At 41.5% G+C, this 13,863-nt stretch overlaps 1 protein-coding gene across 1 annotated transcript in view; it reads right to left on the bottom strand.

Annotated features, from left to right (window-relative positions):
* The window catches only part of bicd1a (bicaudal D homolog 1a), a 30,918-nt gene extending 17,429 nt beyond the window's left edge, over positions 1–13,489 (bottom strand). Inside the window, 1 exon segment of the mRNA XM_018703474.2 lies at positions 12,924–13,489. Within this exon segment, the coding sequence (XP_018558990.1) occupies positions 12,924–13,139 (216 nt within the window). The 5' untranslated portion in view covers positions 13,140–13,489.
* Between the last annotated feature and the right edge of the window lie 374 nt (positions 13,490–13,863).

Raw genomic sequence — 13,863 nt, 5'->3', positions numbered from 1 at the left:
ATCTCCACCAAACTTTCATGATTAAGGCAAGGTACGAGGTCTACCCACCAGTTTATTTATAGATAGCAAAATAAAGCTCACTGAGGGTCCAGACTTGATTACATTTTCAAGGTCACAGAGCAAAGCCACTAGAATCTGGAGTTTAACCACTGCAGAAATAGGGGCACAGGCAAGAGTAACAACCCTCAACCACTTCTAATGATTTATTTATGTGTTTTTATGTATTCAAGCTCTAATTAATGTGGATTTTAATTAGATGATCTGGATTATCTAATATTATAATGCTAACTGTGATACCCAGAATATCCTTAATTAATTGTTAATTACTACACAGACAGAGAATAATTGATGGATAATGTGACAAGGAGAAAATGATGTAAGATCCAAGTACCAGATGATAGAAGTGGGTGAAAAACATCAATAAGTTCTGGTAACTGAAGTAAATTTCAATAATGTTCACGTTGAGAAATGCACTGTTCCATCTGAAAAAAGGACAGCTTTGAATCTTGATCTATCAACAAAAAGACAGCTTGCTCAGCCCTAATCTTCCTTACAGGGAAGCAGAAATCATGGTATTAGTCAACTCATAAGAAGTAAAATTCTTATGATTGACACACACACACACACACACACATGCAAACACACAGTTGAGCCCTGTCCAGATGGCCAGTCCAGCCAACCACATCGGGGATTTCAGTACCATGGAGAGAGACGTCCAGGACTGCTGTGAAGCCACGCAGCTGTCAGCATCATGATGGGAACCCTGTGAGTGCGTGTGTGTGTGTGATAGTCAGATCAGGCAGAGTGATTGTTTCTCATTGCAGCATGCTTACCTGCATGCCTATGAAATCAAAACTGATGCATGTGTGGCCTCATTTTTGTTTATTTTTAGGTCATTCATTTGCTCGATGATCAGTTGTGGAGCACGCCACAGCACTGAACATTTAAGGCCAAGCCAAATAATCCATGTGGAAGATAAAAAACTGACCACTGTGTCTCTTCCAGCAGCATCAGCTCAGACTCTCCTAAATAATCACAAAAGAACAACATCAAGTACAAAACAAATACTAGAGACATAAGTCACAGGTTAGCATGCCATGTATCAACCTCTAGTCACAAGAAGACAAGACAACACATACACACACACACACACACACACACACACACACACACACATCAGCCTGCAGTGAGGCTCACACTGACTCACTCACTCTTTTTGACAAACACATTGTTTGACAGTAGTCTGGGGAGGTAAACTCGGCATAGCAGAACAAGAGATGAGAAAAGATGAGTCTCTAATTCTCAAATTGCAGTTTCTGAACATACTATTGAAAACTACAAATCTAAAAAAATTGCTTCCTCTGACACCCAGTCTGAGTGAGGTTAAAGAATGCATACGTGCAAGTTCTTTCTCTATTTCATATATTTAATATCCTTAAGTTGCTGTGCTGTACTTAAAAGCCATACCCCTGATGAGCCATTAAAAGCATGTTTATGAGAGACATCGCTCCGGCATATTTTGCCCTTTAACAAGGACACAGAAATGTCCCCATGTGCTTCTCAGCCACAGGGAAAAGTGCCAAGTCAAGAGATCTGTCATCTATAAAAACACACAAGCACATTTCCACAAGCGAGGGGAAGCTGGGTTATCACAGACCACGAACAATGGAGGTCAATCACACCAATAAAATTAACAAATAAAACTGAGGATTAAAAGTAATGATGTTATTAAAAATACATCTGAAACAATTCAGAAACACATGTTTAAAATCTGAACTTGCATGCATATAAAAAGTTTATTGTCCTTTGTGAAGCCAAAATGATATAATCACCACTAGAAAACGCATAAAAATACAGTTTCCACTTGGAAACTTAGTACAGCCATTGCTTTGTGTCTGCATGTTCATGTGCTTTAAGCCACAAGGAGTCCTCTACTGAATCAATAGGGATGTTTATAGTTTATTATTGCAGTGCTGAGGCATGGCATGCCGTGCTGGACCATTTAAATCCTAGTTTAATTTCCTTGGTTGATAGAAAGCTCTTCTATTCATGAATTACTGTCTACATAAACACTGAGCTAGTCTGATATGAATGTTTTATAGATAGAATGGAAGGTGCATGTAAATTGCCCTGCTTTCTGCTCCTCCTCACTGAAATGCTATTTAGTGTCCTGAGGCCTATTATTCCTCTGATAACAAAGCGCTATAATCCTGGCAAAAAAAAAAAAAAATCTATAATGTATCTATAACAGTGGAAAAACGCCTTCACATGCTTTCTAGTGGAAAATCCATGGCGGTTACAATAAATCCACAATAGTGTCACATCTGTCGCTTTCTCACCAACACAATGTGTACAGTGCATGCTGTTTGAGGCTGAGAGGTCTGCCAGGGGACAGGCTGTGTTTAGTTAAAAAAAGATGTGGCTTGTTAAAGTGATTCAATTTGGCTCAAGTCTGTTCATGATAAGAAAGGTGCTTGGATTCTTTCCCAGAATGCCTATCACTGATGTGTGTTCAGTCTATGCCTGGCTGAGTGGACACTGAATTGGTAGACAGAGAGGCAGCTGGCGCATAAGATTTGTTCATAGAATCCCAAAATGACTCTTTACTTCCTCTCTTTTCTCTTCAAATCAATCCTTACATTCTCTTCTCCTCTGGAAGTCCTGTGGTTTTTCATCTACGAACATAAGGAGCACACAGTTTTATGCTTTGCCATAAGAATAGTAAGCTGTGATCAGTGTGAGCAGAGAGGAAGGAAACCCCATTAGAGCACCAACAAACCGCACAAAATGCACCAGCTGAAACTGTGTCATATGTAGCTTCCTCTCTGCTTGGTAATGTGGCCTCGAGGAGATCATGAGCAAGTCAACCACAAAAACACATGGCCCACCCTTCAGGCCATTCCAGCACACAAATGCATATTCAAAAATGGTCGCACATGGCCCGCGGGCACACTCGAACATGCACTTCACTGGTATTCATTCCTGACTCCTGCCATTCATTTGAGCACAAGAGTCGTCAGGCTGGAATGGAAAATGAAAAAGAGCAGAGTGAGAAGGACGAGAGGAGGCCTTCAAAACAGACCGAAGAAAAGAAGGAAGAAAAAAGACAGACCCTACAACTAATTAACGAGGAAACTATAATTACATTATTATAAAAAGTTCTTGATAAATGAAAATGTTCAGCTGATCAATTTTCTGACAATTGGCTAATCCACTGTTTCAGTGTGCAGGTCTTAATATGTTCTATATTTAGAATACACTACGAAGGATAAGGGCTGCAACAAAATATTTACTTTCATTATTGATTAATCTGCCAATTATTTCCTTAAATAATTTTAATTGCTTAATCTACAATTTCCAAAAAATGTGGCATTTAAAAATCATAGACAAACATCTGAGCTGCTGAAACCACATTTGTTTTGAAGATCACTTAAATGATAAACTGATGATCATCATTGTTGCTAATTTATTTTCAGTAGATTCACTGACTCGACAATTAGTCAATTAGAAAAAGAGCATTAATGAGGTGAAAAAAAAAAAAAAAAAACGCCTCCAAAATTCAACTACACCGTGAGAAACACAACATTTGACATGCGCCTACCTGTACTTCACACTCTCATCCACACATCCTTCACCATTTAGTGCCAATGTATCCTCAGTGTTACAGCCTTTCTAGCTAACTCATGGTTGGTGTACTGCAGCCAAGTACCGTTTCAAAGAGACACTGCAGCCCTTAGTGGATATTTGTGTGTCTGATGGTGCATATGTTTGCGTGTGCAGGTGTGTGACTGTGTGAGTGTAAGGTAAGACTGTGTCCCAGACAAATCCTCTCTGTCAGGGTACAGCCTGATAAACACAGTGATCTCATCTCACTGAGGCTCAGGAGTTCACAAACACTTAAGTAACAGAATAAACAAGGCTGACTGAGAGAATTTCATTTCTAAAACCTTCACTTCTTGAATCCTTTCCTTTGTCTTTTCTGCTCCTAATCTCTCTGAGGACACATTGTTTCTAATACTTTTATCTATTCTTGTCCAGAAGCCTTTAAGTGGTTTCTCCTTCCATCATAATCCTCCTAAATGACAACAGAACATTTTCATTCTGATCCTGAACTAAGTGCAGAGTCTCCGCAGTCATTCGAGTTTTTCAGGAACTTGCCTGGGGTAAAGAAGAATTAGAGCACTGATATGGGGAGTGCGGATATTGGCCCACTCTGTCTCCTCTTTCCTACACACCACCTCCCTCCCTCCTTCATCCCTTTGTTCGACTAAGAGGTAGAAACAATGAGTAATAAGGATGGCATTGAGAAATAAAAAGATGGAGGTGTTCGAGAGCTCGCAGGCTGATTGCTATTCTGCGCCGGTGCCAGCAGACGCACCCAGAAAGGGAGAGAGAGAGAGAGAGAGACAGAACGACAGGAGACAGAGTAAACAGATAACATTGTCTCCACTCACTGCAGTGGGTCGCTCCTGATAAAGAGGACTCAGCCAAGCCAGACAAACACACAGACCACAATGGAAAGGCTAGCCTGCACACAGTGACCCTCTTGGAATTGACACATGGGGCCTCTGGGTGACTCAGTGCTTTTGTGCAGCCTAAGGAGAGAATCCATATCAAGCCCGCAGACCTGTGGGAATCCTCGTACGGTATATTGCCGGGCAGGCTGCTGTCGAAACAGGCTGCTAACGAGGTGATGTTAGTGGTGACACGTCATCAGGCACACACAACATTTTCTTCACGGATCATGACCTGGATCTCAGCACTGACTTACTGAGTTAAGTAACCACGCTGGCAGCTCTGTGAGGCTGCACTGTGGTGCTCTGAGATACATGTTTTCAACAGCCTACAACAAAAATGACAGGCGCTTTTGGTCATATAATTATGAACCTTCCTATATACCTATATACTGTAGGTCCTTCCTCTTAGCTCTTTCAGTTTTATGACCTAACTTGACATCATCTCTCTTGTGATAGCCGACAGGGTTAATTAAATGGGTTAACTAGGGGATGATTTAATACCTGTCTGAGCCTATACATCCCCTTACAGGGTAAAAAGTGACAAAGACAAATCCTCTGACCCCGATTCTGTCACACACCCACTGTAAGTGCATGTTTGGGTGTGCAGGTGCTCATGCATGCCAGCATATATGTGCGCTGTAATTGCAATGAGGGAGAGGATAGGCAGGAACTGCAGACCATCATACTTGTCCTTGCTCTACATCGTTGCTGCTGGATATAATGGCCTCTGGTCATCTAGATAGGAGGCCTCTCTTCCCTCTGCATGCAGAGAGTATAATCACGAAAGAAGCTGAAACTAAATCGCTCTGTCTAGACACAGCCGAGCCAGAATTACTGAAATCACTGATGCTCTAAAGTACAGACTTCTTCAAAAAAATGAATTTAATTCATGTGACAACAAATACAGACAACAGATGGCACAGTTCTTAATTTCACACAATGAAGAGCTTTGGATTGCAAACACAAAAGTTTTCCTTGTGAGAGGACAGACTGCGTTTTTTGCTATGCTTTCAGAGTTTGCAGCACACACAGCTAAAGTAGACGACTAATCAATACAGCAGCCTGCAGGCTGGGGAGTCCTGTTCCCTCTTCCCTCTTCCCAACTACTGTATTTCACTGCAGCAAAAAAGGAGCTTTCTGAAAAACATAATCTGGGCAGGCCTGAGGGGTGTCTGCAGAGAGAACAGTTTCATTAAGTCCATTTCTCTTTCATGTGAGGATCATGAGATTTAAAATGTTTGGTCAAAATAAAAGAATAAGAGTCAGGCTGAAATAACTGAAAAAAAATCATATAGTCTTTTTTAGTTTTGATGTATTCTATATTATTCTATATATAACAACCAGTCTCCTCTTTCTCTCTACCACCACTCATCTCCATTAAGTCAACACAGCCATAGAATGCTGAAACAACAAAGAGATCTGACTAATGGGTTGGAGTCACCCACCACCACTTCCTCTCTATCCTGCCGCCCCTCCCTCTCTGATCTCAATCACAACATCCGCACCCAAAGCCCCTGCCTCTCTTGCTGCACATGAGAGGCACAAAAAACCACAGGAGAGGAAAAAAAAAACAAACCAAAAACAATACCCACATGCAGGAAAAGTGGTTCTAATGTGTGACTCAACTACAAAAGACAAATGACCTTCCCTACAAGTCCTGTCAAAACACACACACACACACACACACACACACACACAACCACCCCCACCAGAGGCCAAACACAAGGACAAACAGGTCCTTATCTCTATGCTCAACTGCATCCCTGGGCCTGTTGCTGGGGTCACAGGTCAACACCACCAAACCTGCAGTGTGCACAACACAGCATATCTTCCTCCTAAAAATACCAATGTCATTAAAACTGAATGAGCAATACTATAATCTGTTAATGGCTGCATTAAGATAACCACAATCACTATGAAAGACAACATTCCTGAGTGAGCTATATTTTTATTAAGTAAACTGAAGTGTTGAAACACATTTGGCTCACCGACTGCTGTCCAGCAGACGCCACAAGGTGCCAAAAACACAATTTCATTTCTTATAAAATCTTTGTAAGCGCCTGATTCAACAACTGTTCTCTGTGCTATGATCCAGTTTGAGGAAATAACATGGAATCTGTCAGATTTGTTTCACCAACATGCACTGATTTCCTCAATGCATGTTACACCACACACAATAGAGCGCAGCATAGCTCAGACGTGATAACATTTTCACCACACAGAGCAGAAATCGATGCATAATTCCCACTTCACTCCAGGGGGTGGATCTGGGAGGGTGTTAGAGGAGAGGGGGAGAGAGCCATGGGAAGTGAGGAGGGGGATGGTGGACTGATGGTGCAGTGGAAAAAAGTGAGAGAAGGGAACAACACCATTTCATGAGGTATTGATTCATCCCCCTCTATGCATGTTTACTGCCCTCCCATGGACCCCTGCTAATGTAAAAGAGGAGCAGAAAGGAGGAGAAGGAGGAGGAGGAGGAGGAGGAGGAGAGGAACCTGTAATGCATCCCTTCTCCCCAGTCAGGGCAGATAGATTTACAATCACAGCTGCTCTCATGCCTGACTGTTGCCCCAGAATGGATGGCCCAGTCAAACACATCAGGATGTATAGAGAAAAAGTTAATAATTGTTAGTGATTATTCAAGTTCTGGTGTTCTTTTCATTCAGTGTTTCTTTTTTTCCATAGATTGAGACACCATCTGGTATAAACACAGCCAGATGTGCAAAGCAGGTTCAAATGTCCTGCTTAACACCTAAGGTTACCAACCCTACTGCTTCAGAGTCTTGTCTGCCACATTTCCCCTGTAATGTAGCTGCAGCAGTTAACAGTTGGTGAGGGGAATATGTTAAACACCTCTGGAAATGTCACTTCTCATCTCTAATATATTCAGCCTGTGCTGTTCCTTGCTGCACAGGACACAAAGGGATTGCGGACCAGTGTGACTTTGCGCAGGTCCTTCACTGGGCTTTATAATTCATTCTGAAGGAGGTTAAGACAAGCAACAGCTTCATACCCTCATGACCAGTCCCTGATGACCAAGCAGTTACATGATATAACTTGATTTATGCAGATGGTAACTGTGGAGCAAATCCCAGAGGGAACAGGAAGTGACAGCATATCAGTCATCTATGGTATATTCTCATATGTTACCTGCTGCTATTTTTTCTGACAGGTAACCCTTGAGAATACTGCACCAGTAATATGTAGCTTGCCACACTGAGAAATATATCGTTGTTTGCCTGTCCACCAGGACCAGACTGGGCCGTCTCATCTGGCATCTGAAATTTAAAAAAAAAAACATGTCGTCTGTGGTGTTGACAGTTTCAGAAAAATGCTCATTTCACTTTTGCTGAGAGTTAGACAAACAGACTGACTCCACACCACATGTCCGAATGCTAAATATGAAGAGATAGCCAGCAGGCACTTAGCCTAGCTTACTTTAGCTTAGTCTAACAGAAGCAGGGGAACAGCATATGGCTAGCCTGGCTCTGTCCAAAGGTAAAAAACTTACCAGCATACCAGGGCCTCTAAAGTTCACCAAATACATCTTGTTTAATTTTTACTAACTGACTAACTGAGCAGTGATTTCCTAGATAATCTAAGCTAAACTAAACCAAGCTAACCAACCAAGCTAACCATAAGAATATTAATCTTTTTAATCTTTTAAAATCTAAATATAAGGTACAAAAGCAAATAAGCCTTTTTCGTAAAATCTAAAATTTTTCAGCAGCACTCACTTTGGGGGTTTATTTCCCATCCCTATGCTGAATTTGTAGGAGAAAAATGGACTTAACAGTTGTACAAAAACTTTAATAAAACACAACACTGTCTTGAACTTTTACAATGCGGTGAGCATTGCAGCCACTTAACATTAAGCTCTTCCTACAAGAAGAAAGATTTCATGCTGAGCTGATGAATCGTGACTGAATCTTCCTTTTTATGTAATTCAAGTTACCATGTGAAGAATTTGATGCAGATGTCATTTGGCATTTTTCTCAGCCTAAAGCCTCTGAAACCAGAACTGACCTGTGAACTGCCTGTTCTCAACCTATTACAAGTGTCTATTCGTCTGCAGACTGGTAATTTAAAAGAGTTTGTCAACAGTATGACAGTGGACTGAAATGACTAACTTATATTCTACGCTCCACTTTAGACTTATATTTTGCAAAGACATTAAAGCATGAGACTTAAGAGACTAACCCCCAAATTAGTGTGTGAGGGATAATTTTCAGATGAGAAAATCAAAGGGTTTCATTTTTTTTTCTGGAGGAAATAATTCCTCCAGAAAATTATTTTTATGACTGTATGGTTGCCAGCGTGCTCAATCTACTGGTGATTTCAAGCCTCAACAGTGTGATGAAAAAACCGTAATCCATATGAACACACCACTCTTCCTACTCTGCGGTGATGGCATCCTCCTCCTTCGGCCTCTTACTGTGTCCCTATCTGAGGTTGATCTGCCCGGAGACAGCGCTAACAAGCCAGAACCACGGGAGTAATGGTGTCTCCGTCACTGCTTAGGCAGCTATCCAGAACCTTACAGAGCACACACACTGCGATATACAAGAAATGAAAGAGTGATCGGGCCAGGAGGCAGAGAGAAAGGGGGGTGAGGTGGGGGTAGGGGCTGAGTGAAAGAGCTGGGTGAGGGGAAAATATATAGAGAGAAGAAAGGACACTACAGAGCAAGAAAACACTTTTCTGTTGTCAGCTGCCAAACACACTCTTGGCATCCTATTTCTGGTCAGCCCTACAGACAGCATAGAGATCCATATTCAGCTTTTTCTGAGGAATATAGTGAACAAATAATAAGAGAAAGATTGCACTGATGAACAACATTAGGTTGCTAAAGGTCTAAAATCAGCAGAAAAACCGTCACATGTCAAGGAAATATTAATTTGCCATTTTGAAGTTTATTTTGAGACCTTGATGACTTTTTAGACACATTTTGTATTATAGGAGGGCTGTCTTTCCACTGGAGCTGAAACAATCAGTTGAATATTTGATTAGTCAGTTAACCAAAAATTGTTCAGCTACTGTTTTAGTAATTGATCAGTCATTTAATGGAGCAAAAATAGCAAAGAAAAGCCTCTCAAATGTTAAAATTTGTTCAGTTGAATTTCTTTGGGTTTGGACTGCTGGTTAAACCAAACAAGCTATCGGAGAGTGTCACCTTGGGCTCCAGGAAATCATGAGGGACATTATTATTATTATTATTATTATTATTATTATTATTATTTTCATTTCATTTTCATTTTTGGCCAAATGCTTGCTTAATTGAAAAAATCAATTGTTAGATTAAATCATCATAATCATTAGTCGTGGCCAAAGTTTTCAAGCTGTTCCTATCATCATGGCATCTGTTGTCATTTCATTATATTAAATATAGATACAAATCAGAGCCAGATAGAGACATACAAATGGAAAGTTTGCTGAGGCACGAGTGTCCTGTGTGGATATTTCCTATGTGTGTTCCTAACTGTGAATACAGCATGTATGGGTCTATGCGATTATAGTGCAAGCAGTGCTGTGGTGAGCTGTTCTCCAACCAGCTGGGACCTGGACTGAGGGCAGAGGACCAGGGAATGCAGGACATATGTGTGACCACCATATGCAGACACAGTAGGAACACACACGCAAATCGGGCCAATTTGCACATACACACCTGCACACACAATCTACTACAGTCTATGGGACATCTGCTGTAAATTACTGTATATGGATAAAAAGACAAATACAAGCTCAAAGCATAAACGTATATGTGTGACAGAATAGTCTGTAGTACATATAGATATATTTTGTAACACACTCTCTTGGAAAGCTTATGAAAAATTAATACTGACTGGATGAAACAGAAGATACAGTCTATTCTCAAATAAAACAAAAGGGATGGTGAGACTGTGTAATGGCATTATGGCCTTTCATAAGAAAGATACTTCAGGCCACTCAGTCCCAGAAGCAATCCCAGTTTCCATTTGCTTTTTCCCTGCCCTTTCATAATGCACCTCTCCTGAGTACAGGGAGAGCAGACGTGATGTTATTGTTGTGGCAGGTTTGCACTCTGCCGTTCGGACTCATATTCAGAAAAGTGTGCAACAGACAGATAGGAACCAGGAGGTGTTTTCCTGTGGAAGTAATATCACCTCCGGAAAATGTTCCCTCTGTCAGGCAAGAGCAAAGACAGACGGACAAGACAGGCAGGTGGAGAGGAAGAGAACACAAAGGATGCAGCTATTAACAGATGACGGATCAAAACAAAGAGCACTGCTGCTGCACTGTCTACTGAGTTATAACTGATATTATTACTGAGCGATGAAAATGAAAGTGTTAATACAAGTCCACAATCAATTATCCTGTTCCTACTCCTTATTGTCTTTATTCTGTCTCATCATATCATCCCCCATCATCTGCCACATCACCCATCATCCAATAATCCATAAGTGTGAGATATCGGTGAGACCGTTCTCTGCTGCCGGCCGTATCAGGCTGTCTCTTCATCTTAACCATGAGCTGTGTACAGATCATTCTGATTCTGCATGCGAGTCAAAACAAAATGTTCAACTAGTCAAGCAGTGGAATGAAAGGGCACATGGAAGAACGTGGGAGATGTAAATATAAAACCATGCATGTATAATGCTGAGTGCTGGAGCCCACACAGGTTGAGCATGTGATGTCGTTATTTTTTTATTTGGCTATGTATGTGGTGAGCCAACAGAGCAAGAAACGCCCACTGATGGAGTCTATTTTAGTATGACATGGCTATGTTTTTAATGTTCCTATTTTTATGAATTTAATTGAAAGAGGTTTGACTTTCCTAACATGGATTTCACACATTTTTGAGGCCTTGATAAGGACAAGAGACACTGCATATACTTAAGAGTTGCAACTAATAATTATTTTTACAATCAGTTAATCTGCTATTATGTTCACAATATCCAAACTGATGTATTCATAGTCTAGAAATTTCTTTGATATTTTTACTATTGTCTGTCACAATATCCAAACCAGTGTACATCACATCAAACCCCATAAATATTGAATCTATAATGTAAGACTGAGGAAATCAGAAAATCCTTGCATCCAAGAATCTGAAACGGACAAATGTTTGGCATTTTGAGGGTGTCGTTGTAACTCTAATATGCTTTGTCCTTTCTTAAGGATTTTCTCTTGACTGAGTGACTTTTATCTAACACCAAAATGACTGATGTATGCATAATTAGAGATGACACTGTATAAATAATGATGAGGCTTTCTAAGGTGGCAGCACAGAGAAAATATCCCCTTCTGTCTCTCCTTCTCTCTCTCTCCCACACATACACACATGCACAAAAATATAGCCTTCAGCTCCTCCCTCTCTCGGCCCTTTGGCTCTGGCATCTCTATAAGCGACCTTGAGCTGTGAAGCCCTGTCAGCATCCGCCCCTTGTTGCTATATGCATGTATGCATTAATGACTGAATGTATAAACACAGCCCATTCATTATTCATCAGGCTGAGACTCACAGCACTTGTCTTTACTTGGTGGCATTTGAATGTGGACTTTTTGAAGTTGCCAACCCCACAAACTGTTAACAGATATGACTAAATGTGTGCGTGTGTGTAATCTAAGAATTTTACATCCTCACACTAATAAGTCTTGATGGCCTTGTATCCCTGCACATTCTTCATGGAAATCCTCATCCTGACATTTAGATCAATGGGCCAACTGAGCCACCACACAAGCTGTGGTGAATGCCTGTGAAGATCCAACTACTGAGGGATTCTTGAAAAAAAATAATTTATCTTGGCAAAACACCAAAAGGCTCCAAGAGGCTCAACAGAGCTGCCTGAAAGTAACGACTGGTGACATGGGAAGGAATCTTTAAACAGTGGAATAAACTGGTGTGGGAGGTGGAGTAGGGTGTTACTGTATGCTTGCAGCTTGCAATAGAGATATTGTTGTATCCAGTGCTGCTGTCTGTAGTCACTGCACAGAAAACAGCATGAATTATTCACTTAAAAAAAAAGAATGATGGCTTATTCACACAGCATGACACCTATACCGTTATGAAAAATAGACACTCTAACATACAACTCTCATTAGGAGAATTTTCAATGAAATTACATTTAAGTGAAATTAAACTATTGCTCATTTTATCGGGGACCCTGGAGACAATATAACGACCCCTGCTGGTGCCCACTCCTCTCTGTGGCCCTGCTCTGGATGGCACACAGGTCCACAGACACACGCTGAGAGCATATTAATATAACAAAACAGACATCAGTCATAGTAGGCGGCCACCCACTGAGCTGATGCAGCTGATCCCACACACACACCTGACTGCAGTGCGTTTTGTCTCCTCGCCTCAGTATTAAAAAAAAGAAAAAAGAAAAGAAGAAAAAAGAAACAGAACCCCGTCCATCCTACCTCCTGTAACTGCTCCAACTCCTTCCTGAGAGTCTCTTGGTCGGTCTCCAGCTCCGCATACTTCTGCTTCAGCGCCTGGTTCTCCTCTAGGACGACCAGACCGCACTCCGCAGCCCGGATCTTCTCCCGGTTCGCCTCTGCCAGCTCTTGGGTGAGCCGCTCCACCTCGGCCCGGTACTGATCCACCGATTCCCCGCATCCTCCACCGGCGGCCATCGCCCCTCTCTCTCTCTCTCCCTCTCTCTCACTCTCTCTCTCTCAGTCCCCCTGTCGGTCTGCGGTTCCCCCTGACTCTCCACAGCTTTGGTACGGAGCCACAGAGGCGGGCGGAGGCTGAGAGATACTGAATATCCCCCCACCCCCCCTTCTCCTGAGAGCCAGAGCAGGCAGGGAATGAAAAGAAAAAAACCAAATAAAGAGTATTTACATTCGCCTCAACAGTATTATCAACAACGCTTGACCGATAATAGCATTAAAACGGCATTAACGACTGTTAGATGAACCATCGCGATTTAAAATTAGGTCAGTGTTGTCTGTATGACACTCAGCAAAATACAGAGCATCATTTCTGCTTATTCATGGGAGCAAAGGCGCCACCTGTCCGCTATTTGAGGTATACCATCAAATCTATCTATCTATCCGTCTATTACAAATTTCAACTACAACTATGACAGCAGATTAGAAAGTATAAGTAAAGCTCAGCTCAGCACTAAGCCTTTAACCACAGCAGATATTTTCACCATCATATAGCAGAGACAGCGCAATATTTTTAAGGATGACTATCCAAGTGGAATGCCTTGCCAGTGAGCGAATATGCACAATACCTGGACCTTAGAACTGATACATCTAAATGGAATGCAGCCTTCATTAACGCTGTCAGGTAGATGGGTGTACTACTCACATGTTGAAGCATCTGCTGAAAAACAGGCTCTCATTTTCT

The sequence above is a fragment of the Lates calcarifer genome, linkage group LG10, assembly GCF_001640805.2.
Source record: "Lates calcarifer isolate ASB-BC8 linkage group LG10, TLL_Latcal_v3, whole genome shotgun sequence".
In the NCBI taxonomy this organism is placed as follows: Eukaryota; Metazoa; Chordata; class Actinopteri; family Centropomidae; genus Lates; species Lates calcarifer.
The sequence above is the reverse complement of the archived record's forward strand: the minus strand, read 5'-3'. Positions and strand labels throughout refer to the sequence as shown.